Source organism: Vulpes lagopus, chromosome 6 (genome assembly GCF_018345385.1).
Source record: "Vulpes lagopus strain Blue_001 chromosome 6, ASM1834538v1, whole genome shotgun sequence".
NCBI classification, from domain to species: Eukaryota; Metazoa; Chordata; class Mammalia; order Carnivora; family Canidae; genus Vulpes; species Vulpes lagopus.
Genome location: NC_054829.1, coordinates 39,895,986 through 39,915,186, shown reverse-complemented (window position 1 = coordinate 39,915,186; position 19,201 = coordinate 39,895,986). Strand labels below are relative to the sequence as shown.

Below are 19,201 nucleotides of genomic sequence, written 5' to 3'. Positions count from 1 at the left end.
CCTGTGTGGCCAGTGAGTTGATGACTTTCCTTTTCTTGATGAAAGTTGTAATTCTAATATCATAATTTCAGCTCTTGTTCAACATGAACTAATACAAATTTCACATTATGCAGACGTTATTCCTTATTTAACAATGAAAATAAGATCATATTTGGTATTATAAGCACATAGCAGAGTAGATGAGTACATCAGTTTATATATGGTATTGGGATGCATTAAGATCAACATGAAAAGTTTTTTTTCACAATTTTTTTTTATTAATAATGCTTGATTAGGGAATCATTTTATTGATTTCAAAATTTTCTAGGGGTACCTGGCCAGCACAGTCAGAAGAGCATGCAATTCTTGATCTCAGGGTCATGAGTTCTAGCCCCCTGTTGGGTTTAGAGATTACTTAAATACCAACTTTAAAAAAAAAAAAAATGGGGGGGGAAGGGTGCCTGGGTAGTGCAGTTGGCTGAGTGGCTGACTCTTGATCTCAGCTTAGATCTTGATTTTAGGGTCATGAGTTAAAGCCCCACGTTGGGTTCCATGCTGGGCAGGGAGCCTACTTGAATGAATGATAGGTACATCGATAGATAGGTAGATTAAAAATACTTTCTGCAAATCCTTAGATAAACCAGAAATATAGTAGATACCTGTAGTGTGGTATTCAAAATGTGATGGAATTTCCCGTGTATTTACTTTTCATGTTCTTTTACTTTATAATAATTGAAGTTGGCGTGATAGTGGATAAATTTCTAGTAGATTCCTTACTAGACTTAAAACTTTTAACATTCTCATTGATACTTTTTTTAGTGCTTTCAGCTTTTGTATTCATCTTGAAAAGACAGGTATATGTGAAGATTAATCTAGAATCAGCCATACATGGTTTGGAGTCTTCTTTAAGCTCCATAAAATCATTAAATTAGCTGAGCTAATGATCTTTCCATTAAAAGAGTAAATAATGCATCAGAGTACTTAGCGCTTTCTGAGGATCATAAGTGAAGCCCTTGTTATGTATTGGTATTGACTTAACATTCATCCTTTGGCGGTGTTTGCATATACTGTTTTAGTGCTGATAGTGTATGTTCTCACTTTTACATAATGTAAAACATAAACATTCATATATTTATGAATTATGAGCATGTATTTTGTGCCTGGTACTGTGTCAGTTGGAAAAGGATATATCATAAGCAAACCAGGAATACTTCTTCCATCTTAGATTATGTAGTGTAATGGCAAGGTAGACATTTTACAGGTAATTAAGTGGGTGATCTTATAAAAGGGAAAGTGTCCTTGCTTTGAGAGTAACTTATAGGGACTGGATCAAGTCTAGAATGTCTGAGGAAATGGTAAGACCAAATGGAAGAACAATGCAGATGAGCATAGCTGTCTACTTGTGAACACATACTTTTACCCCCAAAAAACAAAAAGTTCTGTCATCTTAGGCCAGTTTTTAAAGATTCCTAATTTAAGTGATTAATTTATATTTAATGTTCACATTTTTTCTCAATGCAAATCACTTTTGATTACCAGAAAACGCGTTAGTACAATAAATAAGCATATTTTAATTTGAGATTATTTTGTTATAAATTAATACATAATTTTAATTTTTTATAGCCTATCAAAGTTGTTCAATATAATATAAATACAGAAGAATTGTATTCCTACCTAAAGGAATTCATCCACATACTGTATTTCAGGTAAGATGCAGTTGTGTTTGTTTTTCTTTCCAGCTTTTGTGATTAGATTTTCCTAATGCCAGTCATAGTGATATTTCATTGTGTTACATCTGATGCCAAAAAAAAGGTGACCTCTACTGCCATTTTTGTTTATTTTCAACCTTTTCCAAAATGTATTTGAAAACTACATAAACTAGCAAGCATAAGGAAATGCTGAAAACAAATTGAATGCTCATTAATAAAGGGGGTTGGGTAATTAAATTATTATATATCCATATAGTAAAGGACTTTACAGGCATTAAAAAAAGAGTTCTATATCTATACATAGTAATACAAAAGATGTCTTAGATATATTGATAATTGAAAAAAAGCAAGTTGCAGAATAACACCTATGGAATAAACACTTTGTTTTTTAAGATCTTATTTATTTATTCATAAGAGACACATAGAGAGGTGGAGACACAGGCAGAGGGAGAAGCAGGCTCCTCCCCGGGAGCCCAATGCGGGACTCCATCCCAGGACCCCAGGATCATCCCCTGAGCCAAAGGCAGACACTCAACTGCTGAGCCACCCAGGTGTCCCTGGATTAAACACTTCTGTTAAAATACATTCATATGTATGGACAATAATGACAATATACAAACTGCTGTAAGTGGTAGTTTCTGGGTAGTAAGAATAAGATATTTTCCAAGTTATAAACTTCTGTTATATTTGGAGTTTTATAGTTTTATGAGCATATATTACTTTTGTAGTCTTAAAAAAAAAAAAAAAAAAAAAACACCTGGGATGCCTGGGTGGCTCAGCAGTTGAGCATCTGCCTTTGTCTCAGGGTTTGATCCTGGAGTTCCAGGATCAAGTCCTGCATTGGGCTTCCTGCATAGAGCCTACTTCTCCCTCTGCCTGTGTCTCTGCCTCTCTCTCTCTCTCTCTCTCTCCGTGTCTCTCATGAATAAATAAATAAAATCTTTTAAAAAATAATTTAAAAATAAAAAAATCTTTTTAATGGCTCAAGTGTGTATTCATACTAAATTGTAGCATTTGTTTCCTGAGATAAATTTATAAATTAAAGATCCTGACATAGTACATGGCATATGATAAGAGGTCAGGAATGTTATATTTCCTAGGTTATAAAATGAAGATGTCTTTTTGTCATAAAACATCTTGAGCTAAGGTAGTATAGTTTCTCTGTTCTTAACAAAATTGCATTTATGTGCCAAAATAAATACAAACTTTTATTTAATTTTTTAAATAAAAACTATCACCTTCCAGGCATCTGTTGGTGAATCCTAGAGACCGCCGAGTTGTGGTTATCGAGTCAGTACTATGTCCTTCCCACTTCAGAGAGACACTCACTCGTGTTCTTTTCAAATATTTTGAGGTACCATTTTTTTTTACGTTGTTTTTCGTAGGTACTAAAACGTAAACTAAAAGGTCCTTACTTAATTTCCTTCTTTATATATGCTACACAGTGCATTTGAGAAACCAGATGAGAGTAAACTCAAGCTGTTTTAAATGGACCGTATCTTTGCTTTATGATTATTTCATGTGTAATCAACATTTCATCTAAGACTTAGATAACTGAATATTTCTTAATTGATATTTCTGTTCTTTATTTATTTTAATACAGGTTTTTATGTTTGGGGACATTTTTGGAATTAAAGGGTATATTCTGTGAAGTTTATGATGTGGTTTTTTTCTAGGTCTTTTTAGTTTCCATTATTTAGTTATGCTCATTGTTCTAAATTCTTCTGTACCTTCATTTTAGGCTTACTTTTTATTTTATTTATTTGAGAGAGAGTGCATGTGCATGAACCAGCGGTAGGGAGGGGCAAAGGGAGACAGACAAGCCAACTCCCCACCAAGGAGGGAGCACAATGTGGGACTTGATCCCCGGACCCCGAGATCATGACCTGAACCAAAATCAGACAGTTAACTGACTGAGCCACCCAGATGCCCCCCATTTTAGGCTTTAAGTTCTTGTTATAGGGGTGCCTGGGTAGCTCCAAAGTTGAGCATTGCCTTCGGCTCACGGTGTGATCCCAGTCCAGGGATTGAGTTCCACGTCAGGCTCCCTCTGAGGAGCCTGCCTCTCCCTCTGTCTATGTCTCTGTCTCTCTCTCTGTGTCTTCCATGAATAAATACATAAAACCTTTTTTTTTTTTTTTTTAATTTTTTATTTATTTATGATAGTCACAGAGAGAGAGAGAGAGAGGCAGAGACACAGGCGGAGGGAGAAGCAGGCTCCATGCACCGGGAGCCTGATGTGGGATTCGATCCCGGGTCTCCAGGATCGCGCCCTGGGCCAAAGGCAGGCGCCAAACCGCTGCGCCACCCAGGGATCCCACATAAAACCTTTTTAAAAAATAAATTCTTGTTATATAAAATACCTTTTTTTTTTTTAAGATTTTATTTATTAGAGAGAACACAGACATGAACAAGGAAGAGGCAGACGAAGAGGGACAAGCCCAATTGACTCCCCTCTGAGCACAGAGCCTGAGACGGGGCTCAATTCCAGGACCCTGAGATCATGACCTGAGCCAAAGGCAGACATATAACCAACTGAGCCACCTAGGCACCCCCAAAATAAATTCCTATTATATGGAATGTTCAAATACTGTCTCCCCTAGAGTAAGTGGGCAGTGCTAGGAATGATTCTCAAATTTTGATAGTAGTAATATTACTTGTAGCTTTCATTTTATAGGAGTCAAGATTATTTAAAAACCAAAATTATGATTTAAGGTAATTATATTTCATAATATGCCAAAGCCTTATTCAGATTTTTTTTTTAAGATTTTATTTATTTATTCATGAGAGAGAGAGAGAGAGGGGCAGAGAAACAGGCAGAGGGAGAAGCAGGCTCCACGCAGGGAGCCCGACGTGAGACTCGATCCCTGGTCTCCAGGATCAGGTCCTGGGCTGAAGGAGACGCTAAACCACTGAGCCTCCCAGGCTGCCCACCTTATTCAAATTTTTGAAAATTTTTGCCTTAGGAATTTAAGGTTTTCAACAAGAGAAACAAAAGGATTGTGAAAAACATACAATATATAAGAAATTAAGCATATATAGATGTATTTTTCATATATTCTGTTGAGATCACATATATCAAAAATCATATCTTTATGAGATAATGACAGTTAATATTTCTAGGTTATAGTTTAGTAAAACAGGCATAGATTAAACAGGTTGCATACTCCTTTATTTACTGATATAAATTTAGGAATTTGATTTTCCATATGGAGAAAAAGGAAAAACAAGAAGCAACATCAGCTCTTATCTGAATAAAATAGATGATTCTCTGTATTTTAAGTTTAGTTATGTTTGTGTATCTCCTATGTGGCTAGAATACTTGCTGTATGTACTTAGATAAGAGAAATATGCTATTTTTTTTTGGCATTTCGTTATGAGGACTTTTATGGTTTGATTGAATATTTATCTCATATTTGAAGGATCACCAGATCTGGCAAGTTCTCACTGAAAAATGTCACACAGTTAAGGATTTTTATAGCTCTTAAATTTAATTTTAAATGCTATATTATGTTTTAAAAATAGTGTTCATGTTACAAACTTTGGGAATAAAGACAATCTTTTTCTAAATTTTCATTTTGGTGGCAATGACATCTCTTTATTTTTTTTAATTTACCTACTTCAAATTTATGTTTCTGTACCTCTTTTATCCCTTTCATTTTTCCCTCCTAAAGAGGGAGAACAAAAATTAATCAAAATGTTTCACAATTGTCATTTTGGAATGAAACAACTTAGAGAATTAAAAGAGTGTTTTATTTATTATGGTATATTTTGGTGCTTGTGTAAATTCAGATAAATCAACAAACTAATTCTTAATTTAGTGCCGTAAAGTGATTAAAAGGGTGTCATAAATGTTACTGTGAATTTTTTCAAGTATATTTGAAATATGAGGGAAACATTTTCAACTACTAATACTCCTAGTTCTGTTGTTGTTATTGTTATTTTGGTTTTGTTGTTTTCTAGGTCCCATCTGTCCTGCTTGCTCCAAGTCATCTAATGGCTCTTCTGACACTTGGGATAAACTCTGCCATGGTTCTGGATTGCGGCTATAGGGAGAGCCTGGTGTTACCTGTATCTTTTTTTTTGTCAAGCAGCTAATTTTTCAGTTTTCATTCTACTTTAGTACAGTTAGATGTTACAAGTGGCTTTCATGGAATGAAACTATTTGGGGTTACCATGTACAAATATTAATTCCCATGTGGAAAAAATTTACAGGATTGTCTTAAATCTTGTAGAAATTACCATTATGACTTAGTCCCGGTATATACTCCAGGGGTCAGACCTCATGAACATAATGTTCAGTTTTTAAGAGGAACATCAACCAATTAGGATGTGTCATAGAACTTGACTAGTTCTAAGAAAAGATCAAAAAGGAAAAAAAAGGTCATACAAAGAGTAATTGGAGAAACTGAAATGAGAAAATTAAATCAAGAAAAATTAAAATGTGAAATCAACCTTCAAATAGCTGAAGTGTTTGCTGTGGAAAAGTGAGTGCATTTTTTTCTTTTTCAATTTCTGGAGGCTGTCATAGAAGCAGTAGGGCATAGGGTTTATGATTTTGGTTTTAGAATCAAATACATAAGTGGTAAATCTTGCTATGTTTCTTACTGGTTGTATGATGTTCATCAAGTAATCTCTTTGGGCCTCAGTTCTCTCATCTGTGAAATGGGAATTATAATAATTCCACCTCATGGAGGGGATATTGTGTGACTTGAGTGAGACAATGTAAAATATTTAGCATAGGACCTGGCACGTAATAACTTGCTTGGCAAGTGTTCTAGTTTTTGTGTCATTCACCACTGGGAAAAACTTCTTAGTGATTCAAGCTGTCCCAAAATGGAATTAGTGACTATACACTGGTGCATTCTTTGTCATCAGAAGACTCTCAGAAGATTCAATGTTCACAGAAGACGGTGAACATTGCTCTTTTGAAAAGGACATTGAAGTACTTAAATGTGTGATGCTTGGGAAGAAATACTTGGGGGAGTGAAATTAAGAATCATTAGCTCCTAAATTAGGTAATAGTTTTTAAAATATGAAGTATTTTGTGTTTAAATCTCATAACAGGGGCACCTGAGTGGCTCAGTGGTTGAGCGTTTGCCCTCGGCTCAGGCCTTGATCTTGGGATCTTGGGATCGAGTCTCGCATTGGACTCCCTGCATGGAGCCTGCTTCTCCCTCTGTCTATGTCTCTGCCTCTCTCTCTGTGTCTCTCATGAATAAATAAATAAATTTATTTAAAAAATAAATAGGGCAGCCCCGGTGGCCCAGTGGTTTAGCGCCTGCCTTGGGCCCAGGGTGTGATCCTGGAGACCTGGGATTGAGTCCTGTATCGGGCTCCCTGCATGGAGTCTGCTTCTCCCTCTGCCTGTGTCTGCCTCTCTCCCTCCCTCCCTCCCTCTTTCTCTCTCTCTGTGTCTCTCATGAATAAATAAATCTTTTAAAAAAATCAGGTAGTAAATCCACAGTTTAGTATTTTCTTCTGTCCTCTCAGCTCTAATAGGAATACAATGTGAGACATATATGTAATTTAAAATGTTTCTAAGAGGTACATTTTTAAAAGTACCAGTGAAAGATGAAGTTTCTCTATTTAATTTAACCCAATATATTCAAAGTATTATTATTTCAACATAGAAACTATATAAAACTTATAATAAAAAAAACATATAATGAGATTTTATAGGATTTTTTTTTGTATGTATTATTAAGGCTTCTAAATGTGATATTCAGTTTGTTCTTACAGCACATCTCAATTCAGACTGGCCACATTTCAAGTGCTTAGTAACCACATGTGGCCAGTAGCTACTTTGTTAGACAGTTCCAACTATTGAATTCTTTGTGTTAGTGTGTATGTTTAACCTCTTTCTTTGAAGAAGAATATGGAAAAAGGCTGATTTTTCTGCAACTCTTTTAAAAATATGAATTTGTTATCAAAACTGACTTAATACTGCAAAAAGTGAGGAAAGTATCAAGGAAGTCACATTTTATCTCCTAAAATAGTTGTATCCTTAACTACCCTGTAGATCTATGAAGGAATCCCAGTACTAAATTGTTGGGGAGCACTCCCCCTAGGAGGAAAAGCCCTTCACAAGTAAGTGTCTTGGAATTTAGCACATTTGCTCTACCTGTACCACAAAAACATGTTAATTTTTTTACAGTGATCAGTAGAGAGTAATATGGACATTTAATGTTATTCAGTCCATTCTCTATTATTAGCCTTGAGTAAGGATAAAATCACTTTTGTTTAAAGCATTATAACCTTTTATGTAGTAAACATACTAAATAAGAGAAGGATATCATGTTCAATATTTTAATTCCAGTAACTTTTTTTTTTTTTTTTTAAACTTTCAGGGAGTTGGAAACTCAACTATTGGAGCAATGTACTGTTGACACAGGTGCTGCTAAAGAACAGAGCCTTCCCTCTGTGATGGGTAAAACAATTTTAAAGTATTTTAAGAATGGTTTACACTCCCTTGTCATAATTCAACTCATTTGTTTTTTATCCTATTGTATAGTTATACTCTTTTCCTTAGTATCACTTGTTTCCAAAGCCATTGGAATGGCTTTGTTCCAATTATAAGGTCAGTATTGACTTCTTAATGACCAAATCCAGTAGTTTAATTTTGGTCATCCTTTCTAGAATTTTTGACATTGCGGATTATCATATACTTTTGATGTTCTCTCTCCTTGACTTTTAGGACTCTCTCCCTTTTATGATGTTCTATTATTATATGATATTCCTTGGTTTCCTCTGCTCTTTCTCTCCTGATATTCCCCTAAGCCTCTCTTGTTATTTGTTTTTTTTTTTTTTTCTTCCCACTGGCTTTTAAAAAGTGATCTCATCTATTTTATAACTTCAGCTACATCAATATGCTGTTGATTCTCAAATGTATCATTGGGCTTCCAATTTCATTTCAACAAATCATTTGCAGATAAAAATGGTATCTTCCTTCTCTCCCATTTTAGAAAACTGGGAGTTAAAAATCCTTTCATTTCTCCCTCAGAAATGTCTTTTAAATTATATCTCTTTTTCTCTATCATCTATACTACTGAACATCTGAAAACAAAGACATAAACTAGACCCTATTATTGCTTGCTTGGATTGTTATAGGAGACTACTCTCTGGACCAATTCAATCTATTTTATACTGTTGCCAGAAATAATTTATACAAGTCTGATTATACCATTCTTTGGCTTGAAGATTTTTGCTGATTCCACGGCTTAAAATCCAAATTATTTGTTTGATATACTTATTTCTTCTCAGTCTGACTTTTTTCTACCTCTTGCCCTAAGCTAATCACTTTAATCCTGTGCACCTTATTTCAGCTATTGTAAATTTCATATAGTCTTCTGGTCACCAGTAGTCCTTCCTCAACCCTGAGCCTTTATTCTGTTTCTTTACCTAGGCTGTTGGGTTTTTGATCCCTCCACGTGACTCATCTGGAATGTCATTTTTTATAAAGCCTTCTTCAATTACCCTGAGGCAGATAAATTTCTTCCCTCTCTGTTAAGTCCTCAGTAGTATTTATTTAGCAAATATGACACATCTTCATTTGCCTGTTAACTCCCCTGTTTCCCTTCATTGACTTTTGAGGATCTCTGTCATACTTGTTTTTCAGTCAATAGCACTTATAAATGGGCACTGGGCACTGAATAAATGTTGGAAAGAGAAAGGCAGGTTATTAGGACATTTATCTTTGCATATATGGTTTTCTTATTTTCCTTTTGGTGGTTAAGATAATAGCATTCTTTGTCCTATAGATTGGTTTGTAATTTTTCTTTTCCAGATAAACTTTGTTACTCTTTTAGTAGCCATGAAGACAGTTAATTTGTAAAAAGCTTTTTTTTTTTTTTTTTTTTTTTAAGATTTTATTTATTTATTCATGAGAGACACAGAGAAAGACGGGGGTTGGGGGAAGAGGCAGAGACACAGGCAGAGGGAGAAGCAGGCTCCATGCAGGGAGCCTGATGTGAGACTCAATCCCGGGTCTCCAGGATCAGGCCCTGGGCTGAAGGGTCTCCAGGATCAGGCCCTGGGCTGAAGGCAGGCGCTAAACCGCTGCGCCACCCAGGCTGCCTGCCGTAATTTGTAAAAAGTATCCAAAGATAATGAGTTTAGTGTAACATCGATATTTTTAATAAAGGTCTTCTTTTAAAAAAATAAATAAAAAATAAAGGTCTTCTTTTAAAACTGAAAATAACATTTGCTTAAAATTCTAAACTTTACATTTTTAGACACCCTTTTTTAAACCAACTATCATGGCTTCTGATTGTAATCTTTCCCTCCCATAATCCCTAAAATCTGAGTCTGTGATACCCTTGTAGTCTTACTAATTGTGGAATTAAATCATATCATTGTTTGCTGAACAACATGTTTAGGAGGATCAGAAGTGCAAATACATTTAAAATAGCTCTTGTCAAGGTCCTTAGCAAGGATTAGATTCAAATTTTATGTATACTTGGGTATCCTTAAATGAACTTTGAATGAGTGTTTTTCATTTAGTATTTGGAACCTAGTTCAAAAAGAATAAATATACTAAAATAACTCATGAAGACTAACCTAAGTACATTGATTTGAAAAGTGTGCAGTTTAAAAATAAATTATGTATAAAAATATTATGTTTCTTATTCTCCTAAATTAACTGAATTTAGATGTGATTTTTCAGAGACAATGACAATGAATACCTCTTGTTTCTATTCCTTATTTGAGAAGTTTAAGTAACTGTTACTATTAAGATTAAAGAACTCCTTCCTAAAGCAGCATTCTACCCCCAGCTAAAATAAGCGCTTTATTTTCAAGCCTGCTTTACATATAACCTAAAGAAAACGGTTTTTCGTATTACCAAATTTCTTTGTTATATATTGGAATTCATTTGAATATTCCTGAAGAGAATAAAACAGTTATGAAATGATACCGTTTTTAGCACTAATTCTTAAATTATAAGTTCCTGTTATCTACTTATATTTCTCTCATCTCTTTATTGCAAATTAAAATTTTTTTGGAATCTCTATCCGTTTGTGAGATGAATTTAAATACATAAAGATAGAAGTCTTTACACTTTTTGATTGTGCACACACACTGGCCCCATTAGTAAGAAAACTTTGGAGCACGTACCTTCAATGTGTATGTATGTTTATTTATAAATTATATTTGTACTCTTATTACTGTATTATGAAACACAAAAGTAAGAATTTGAAAAGGGTGAGATCATGGTAATTAATAATTCTAAAATTGTACTTACTAATGCTAAAAGGTTTTTGCTCCTCAAAAAATGTGTAGTGTGATTAAATATTTTTTATTATCTTTTTAAAGGTTGTGGCTTAACATTTTAAAGGTAGTGGTGGAAGAAGTGCATGAGTATACCCTTATGAAATCATGATTCCATTTTCAGCTATAAATTTCTGTTTTCCTTGATGTAAATAATTTGTTCTTATAAATCAGAATATTTTTACATATTTAACAATGAGTTAAAAAGTCTGTTTAGAAGATTTTTTTTTTTTTAAGATTTTATTTATTTATTCATGAGAGACACTAGGAGAGAGACAGAGACATAAGCAGAGGGAGAGGCAGGCTCCCTGCAGGAAGCCTGATGCAGGACTCGACCCCAGGACCCCACGGTCACAACCGGCACTTAAGGCAGATGCTCAACCACTGAGCCACCCAGTCGTCCCTGTTTAGAAGATTTTATTTTTTAAAAGATTTTATTTATTCATGAGAGACACAGGGAGAGAGAGAGGCAGAGACACAGGCAGAGGGAGAAGCAGGCTCCACACAGGGAGCCCAATGTGGGACTTGATCCCAGGACTCCAGGATCATGCCCTGAGCCAAAGGCAGACACTTAAGCACTGAGCCACCCAGGTGTCCCTAAAAGATTTTAAATTTAGGTTACACAATGTTTCTGAATCTGACTTGGATAACTAGATTTTTAGCAACAAAAGTACATAACACTGATAATATATCATCCACCTTCCAGAGGTTGCCTAGATTGTATAGATATCTTTGAATACGAGATTCTTCTTTTTTTTTAATTTTACTTTTTTCCTCCAAATTTTTAGAATTCTAGTTTGTTAACATATAATACTGGTTTCAGGAGTAGAATTTAGTGATTCATCAGTAGAATTCAGTGATTCATCACATACAACACTCAGTGTTCATCACAAGTGCCCTTCTTAATACTTGTCACCCATTTAACCCATCCCCTGCCCACTACCTCTCCATCAACCCTCAGTTGTTCTCTATCATTAAGTAAGAGTCTCTAATGATTTGCTTCTTCTCTTTTTTCTTTTTCTTCCCGTATATTCATCTGTTTTGTTTCCTAAATTCCACATATGAGTGAGATCATACGGTATTTATCTTTCTCTGATTGACTTATTTCATTTAGCATAATATATTCTCGCTCCATCCACGTCACTGCAAGTGGCGATATTTCATTCTTTTTGGTGGCTGAGTAATACTCTTGTGTGTGTGTTTGAATGATGAAGTCTGTTCCCTAGAAACAAAGTCTTTCTTTTCTTTTCTTTTCTTTTCTTTTCTTTTCTTTTCTTTTCTTTTCTTTTCTTTTCTTTTCTTTTCTTTTCTTTTCTTTTCTTTCAATTGTATTCACTTATTTCAGAGAGAGAAAGAGAGTACAACAGGGGGGAGGGACAAAGGGAGAGGGAGAAGCAGCCTCCTCGCTGAGTAGGGAGCCTAACTTGGGACTCGATCCCAGGCTCCAGAATCATGACCCAAGCCCAAGGCAGACACCTAATTGACTGAGCCACTCAGGAGCCCCCAAAGTTAATTTTTCTGTTTGGCTTTTAAAAAGTTAGAGTGCAAAAAAAAAAAAAAATAAAAAAAAATAAAAAGTTAGAGTGCGGGGCAGCCCCGGTGGCTCAGCGGTTTAGCGCCGCCTACAGCTCAGGGCGTGATCCTGGAGACCCAGGATCGAGTCCCACGGCTGGCTCCCTGCATGGAGCCTGCTTCTCCCTCTCCCTGTCTCTGCCTCTCTCTCTCCTCTCTGTGTATTCTCATGAATAAATAAATAAAATCTTAAAAAAAAAAAAAAAGTTAGAGTGCTCCCCGCCCCCCTTCCCTCTCACGTCCACTTTCTGCCAGCCTGTGTCCCTTTCCCTCTCCCCCTCTCTCCTTCCTCTGGCACCTGAGCACAGGAACCTGCCCAGGCCCCGCTCCGCTCCTGCCTCCGCTCCCGCCTCCCTCCCCCCCACCCCGGCCGGCCGGAAGGCTCCAGCCGCGAGGCTCCCGCGCGGCTGCGTCACCGCCCCCACCCCAGACAAGATGGACACCCCCGAGGAAGACATGTCGAGTGTGTCGGTCAGAAGGAACACCTGAGAAACCTCTTTATCATCCTTGTGTATGTACTGGCAGTATTAAGTTTATTCATCAAGAATGCTTAGTTCAGTGGCTGAAACACAGTCGAAAAGAATACTGTGAATTATGCAAGCACAGATTTGCTTTCACACCAATTTATTCTCCAGATACGCCTTCACGGCTCCAATCCAAGACATTTGCCGGACTGGTTACAAGTATTGGCACTGCAATACGATATTGGTTTCATTACACACTTGTGGCCTTTGCAAGGTTGGGAGTTGTTCCTCTTACAGCATGAAAACCTCGCTTAGAAAGCATTATCCGCGGGGATGCCTGGGTGGCTTAGCGGTTGGGCGCCTGCCTTCGGCTCCGGTCGTGATCCTGGGATCTGGGATCCAGTCCTGCATCGGGCTCCCAGCAAGGAGCCTGCTTCTCCCTCTGCCTATGTCTCTGCCTCTCTCTCTCAGTCTGTGTGTCTCTCATGAATAAATGAATAAATCTTAAAAAAATAAATGAATAAATAAAAAGTTAGAGTGCTTATATTTTTAAAAATGTTGCTGAAATGGAAAGTGGTAATGTGAGTGTAATTTAACAGACTGTTTCTGCTTATTAAACTTCTGTAGTTCTAAATAAAATTTCTGTTTTAGGTTCAATTCCAGAAGGTGTCCTAGAGGACATTAAAGGTAAACTAAGTTCCCATTTTTGTCCCTTTTATCCTTAAATATTAGTTCAGAGGGCACATGTTTCTGAATATTTATGGAGGCATAAAATGCATTAAATTCATAATGTAATATCCTAGAAATATTTGATATATAGGATAAATTATGGAATCGTGTAAATAAAATTTTGATTTTTCTTTAAATTTATGGAAGCTTTTTAGCATTATTTATGTCTTATTGAGGAAACTTCTCAATTATAGAGTATATAGGATTACTAGGGAATTAATAGTTTGCACAGTTAACAGATAAATTGCTTATGAAAGACACTGGTTTTATGTTGTATAAAGGTTTTTTATTCCAGTTTTTAAATACATATTTATAAGGTCAATTATTTCACTGACTTTGGAAGTTCTAATTTGGGGCCAAAGTATATTGGGCTCACTTGAATAAGATATATTACTTCTTTCCTAGAGTACACTTTTATGATAGTTTTTTAAATGAGTTTTCTGGCTTTTGGGGGGGGTTATTTGTGGGTTTTTTGTAAAATTTGTTTATTTTTTTGAGAGAGAGAGTGTGTATGCAACACAGGGGGAAGGGGCAGAGGGAGAGAGAGAAGCAGACTCCCCACTGATCAGGGAGCCTGACAGGGCTTGATCCCAGGATCCTGAGATCATGACCTGAGCCGAAGGCAGACGCTTAACTGACTGAGCCACCCAGGCACCCCAGTTTTCTGGTATTTTGACTCACTGAAAGGAAAAGCATTTAAGATATAATTTAAGGGGCCTCTGGGTGGCTCAGTATTTGAGCATCTGCCTTTGGCTCAGGGCGTGATCCCAGGGTCCTGGGATGGAGTCCTGAATCAGCATCCCCACAAGGGAGCCTGCTTCTTCCTCTGCCTATATCTCTGCCTCTCTCTCCCTGTGTCTCTCATGAATAAATAATTAAAATCTTAAAAAATAAAGTGTGTGTGTGTGTGTATATATGTGTGTGTGTATATATATATGTGTATATATATATACATATATATGTAATATTCCTCAGTACTGAGAATGTCATATAAAATTAACAAGAGAGAATCAGATAATAATGGATTTTAGAATTAATTGAGACCTAGAGATAATCTGGTACAATTGGGGCCCTGAAATACTAAGTGATTTATTTAGGGTCACACCGTAGCTGGTATTAGAGCGAGGTCTGAAAAGTGGATATTGTTCTTCATTTTATTGTTTATGTGGTATAATCATTTATAATTTCTTCAGTTATTGTAAAACTTGGTTCATTTGTACATGCTTATTGCAGTAGTTTCCTATGCCAAGTATATAAGATCTTAAGGGCTATTTATCTTATATACCAAAGAGAGTTATGAGGACTTGAATAAAATACAAAATATGTAAATAGCTTGAACATCTAGCTTACTATTTAGCATATTAGGATATTAGAAATTCCTAATATATTTTGAATTAGTGAATGAGAAGAATTTTATATAAAATGTAAATACATATTTAACATGTTTTACAAGTAATTAACAAAGTCATTAGATTTCTTGCATCCAACGTCAGTTTTGTTTCTACTTTTTTTTTTTTTTTTTGAATTATATTTTTTTAAGATTTTATTTATTTATTTATGAGAGACACAGAAAGAGAGAGAGAGAGGCAAAGACACAGGCAGAGGGAGAAGCAGGCCCCATTCAGGGAGCCCGACATGGGACTTGATCCCAGGTCTCCAGGATCAGGCCCCCGGCTGAAGGCGGCACTAAACTGCTGAGCCACCTGGGCTGCCCAGTTTTGTTTCTAGTTAAAAATTTTTTGTTCCTTACCTACTTTGAAAATAATTTGAAGCAACTTATTATAAAGGCACTTTGCGACAGAAATTATATTTGAAAGAATAAATGTTCAAAGTGCAAGAGAAAAAGGTGACCTAGTAGAAGGAAAATGGTAGTTTTGGGCTATGCCAAGAGGGAGAAAATAATCATAAAAAAAAACACTAAACTGGGGATCCCTGAGTGGCGCAGCGGTTTGGCACCTGCCTTTGGCCCAGGGCGCGATCCTGGAGACCCGGGATCGAATCCCACATCGGGCTCCCAGTGCATGGAGCCTGCTTCTTCCTCTGCCTATGTCTCTGCCTCTCTCTCTCTCTCTCTCTCTCTCTCTATCATAAATAAATAAAAATTTTAAAAAAAACCCCACTAAACTAAGTGTTACTGCCTCTAAAAGCAAAATTTAGCTTTGTCTTCTGTCCAACCCATATTTTTAAAAAGAATCAGCTAGGTAGATACATAGATTAGATATAGAGACAGAAATCAATTTGCCTCAGAGAAATATCCTACATTTTCACGTTGCTAAAATTTACTTTTATCACGGTATTCTTTATATAGGAAATATAAAAAAAATAATAGTTTCCTCAAAGATTTTTTTTAATGTGATTTTGTGAAAGATGAACATGCAACATGTCTTAACAATGCTTCAGTGAATGAAATAGTTTTTTATTTGTAAATAAATTGTCATAACCAAACTAAAGACAAGGAGAGCTTATAAAATCCAAAAGAATGGATGACTAGTATGTTCACTTGAATAGAATTGTCTTAACTGGGACATAGATTGATTCAATCACAAACTATAACAAGTCTCCTTTTCTTTCTCATAAGTGCGCACTTGCTTTGTAAGTGATCTGAAACGTGGATTAAAAATCCAAGCAGCAAAATTTAATATTGATGGTAATACTGAGGTGAGTTAAAAAACAAATATATATTCTTTTTACAGAGGTTATAACTTATATATTTATGCTTATGATATTTATATTTCAGCGTCCCTTACCACCCCCAAATGTCGACTACCCATTGGATGGAGAGAAGATTTTACATGTTCTTGGATCAATCAGGTAGACCTTAATTTTTATGAGCAAAATAGTGAACTAAAATGAATTTTTGGCCTTTAAAAATATATAAGCCTTTAATATTGCTGATTAACAATTATTTTCATTAGGCCTTCTCATTCGTGATTTTTGTTATTCAGCTTTTTAATTAAAAAAAGTTTTTTTTTAATTTTCCTTCCTGTTCTTCAAAGTAATTCAGAATTAATTAGTAGACCTATTCCTAGAGGTAGAGAATAAAGTATAATACTTTTTTAAAAAAGATTTTGTTTGTTTGTTTGTTTGTTTAAAGGGAGCACATGTGCTTGAGCTAGGGGGAAGGACAGAGAGGGAGAGAAAGAATCTCAAGCAGGCTTCCATGCTGAGTGCAGAGCCTGTTGTGGGGCTGATCCTACAACCCTGAAATCATGACCTGAGCTGAAACCTAAAAGACACTCAACCAACTGAACTACCCAGGTGCCCTAAAGTATAGTTTAAGGCAGGGTTCAGCACACCTTTTTTCTAAGGAGCCAAAGGGTAAAGCTTAGGCTTTGTGAGCCACATGGTCTGCGTTGCAACTACTTATCTCTATGATTGGAGTGCAAAATCAGCCATAGATAGTATGTAAATGAATGAGCATGGCTGTGTTCCAATAAAATTTTATTTACAAATCATATGGTCTGGAATTGGCTTGCAGGCCACATATTGCTGCCTCCTGCTTTAAAATGTTTTCATGATAGAAAGAATGCATTCTTCCAAATATGTTTAATCTTTTTTTTTTCTTTAAAGATTTCATTTATTTGAGAGTGAGCAGGAAAGAGAGAGGGAGAAGGAGAAGGGGGAGGGGCAGAAGCAGGACCCTGACATCATGACCTGAGTCATTATAACCTCTGTAACCATCATGCTTAATCTACTGAGCCACCCAGACACCCCATATATGTTAAATTGTAAGGACCAGTTAGTAATTCCGTTTTTCATTATTCATTAGATTATTCTACGAGTAATGCAATATAGTTATTAATGACTTACATAATTATATTGGTAACAATAGCATTTATTTTTATATGCAAGCTTTATAAAACTTGTATTTATGAAAGTTTTATTTAATTATTAGATCAGAAGATGCACAGAAAAGAGTTATGTAAACATTGAAGAGCCTGTTGGATTCTGAGATAATACAGAGGATGAGATATTAAAAGGATGAACATAAATATACAGATGTTAAAGATGGTAGGGTAGGAGGACAAAAAAAATGAGAATACTTTTTGATAGTAACTTTAATAATTTTTACCTCTTTATAAAATTCTATTCATTAAATTACTATTTTAAATTTTCTCCAGGTTGTTGGAGCCCAAAATAAGAGAATAAAATAGATGTTGAAGGAAATTAATATGGAGCTTTTTGATTTCATAATAGTAGGAAAATAGATTGGGAATTAAAAAGCCACTGTGTCTCACATTTCAAACCCAATTAATTTATAAGTGTTTGCTAACATGTTTTTCCTACTAAAAATCTAGTTTCATTGAAACCAGTAGTTTGTTGGTAAAGCAGAAGGGTCCTTTAAAGTAAAGACCACTTAAAACAATCATATACTAAACATTTCATATTAAAAGATATAAATAGTTATTGCCAAACTTTTTTCCAGGACCTTTTCTTTAAGGGTAAGTCTGCTTCTGGAGTTTGGAGTTAAGTGTACATAAACCAGTTAGTTCATGGTTTATTATTTCCAAGTATTTTGTTGTTTTTTATTGTAATTGCAGTGAAAACTTAGTTATTTGTGAAGCAGTCTTGATACAAAATTCTTACAGAAATTTTCTTCTAGACTTTTGCAGTTGTATTACCCATATTAAAAAGATTTTAGGGACACCTGGGTGGCTTAGTGGTTGAGCATCTTACTCTTGAATGTGGCACAGGTAATGATCTCAGAATTCTGGGAGCCCTGTGTCAGGCTCTGTGCTTAGTGTGGAGTCAGCTTGAGATTCTCTCCCTCTGCCCCTCCCTGCACACTTGCGCTCTCTTTCTTTCTACTGAATAAACAAAATCTTTAAAAAAATTTTTTTTCAAATTACTGTCTTTTCAAAGCATAGTTCACCAGTTTTTTTTGTTGTTTTTTGTTTTGTTTTGTTTTGTTTTTTAAGATTTTATTTATCCATGATAGAGAGAGGCAGGCAGAGGGAGAAGCAGGCTCCATGCAGGGAGCTTAACGTGGGACTTGATCCTGGGACTCCAGGATCACATCCTGGTCTGAAGGCAGCACTAAACCACTGGGCCACCAGGGCTGCCCAACATTCAGCATAGTTCACATAGAAAAACAACTTATTTTCTACCCTACTATTTTTTGGTTAAGTAATAATTGTAAAATTATGTAATTTCAATATCAAATCTGTTGACAATAAAAGACTTGGAAAAAGAAAACTGATGCTCTGTAAGCATTCGTCTCAACTGCTAGAAATGGAAGTATGCAGGCATAGCAAGTGGCCAGCTATGAGTGTTGAGCATCCTGCAGGCCTCAGTATACTTTACTGATGAAATGGAGAGTTGGCAAGAAGGTTGAATCTCATTAAGATAATTTTATGTTTTGAATCTGTTTTGAAAAAGATTCAAGAAAACTTCAAAATAGTATGCACAGTATGATCTAAATTTTATTTTAAAGAAATACTTTTTATGTATATGTATAGATCTGTATTGTATGCAGTTTGG

At 35.6% G+C, this 19,201-nt stretch overlaps 1 protein-coding gene across 1 annotated transcript in view; it reads left to right on the top strand.

The window, feature by feature from the left end:
• The window catches only part of ACTR10 (actin related protein 10), a 30,016-nt gene that overhangs the window by 5,508 nt on the left and 5,307 nt on the right, over positions 1-19,201 (top strand). The window contains exons 3-10 of the mRNA XM_041759689.1: positions 1,603-1,685; positions 2,934-3,042; positions 5,652-5,759; positions 7,711-7,778; positions 8,039-8,118; positions 13,643-13,678; positions 16,299-16,378; positions 16,458-16,531. Of these exons, the coding sequence (XP_041615623.1) occupies positions 1,603-1,685; positions 2,934-3,042; positions 5,652-5,759; positions 7,711-7,778; positions 8,039-8,118; positions 13,643-13,678; positions 16,299-16,378; positions 16,458-16,531 (638 nt within the window). The remainder of the gene's footprint in view (positions 1-1,602; positions 1,686-2,933; positions 3,043-5,651; positions 5,760-7,710; positions 7,779-8,038; positions 8,119-13,642; positions 13,679-16,298; positions 16,379-16,457; positions 16,532-19,201) is intronic.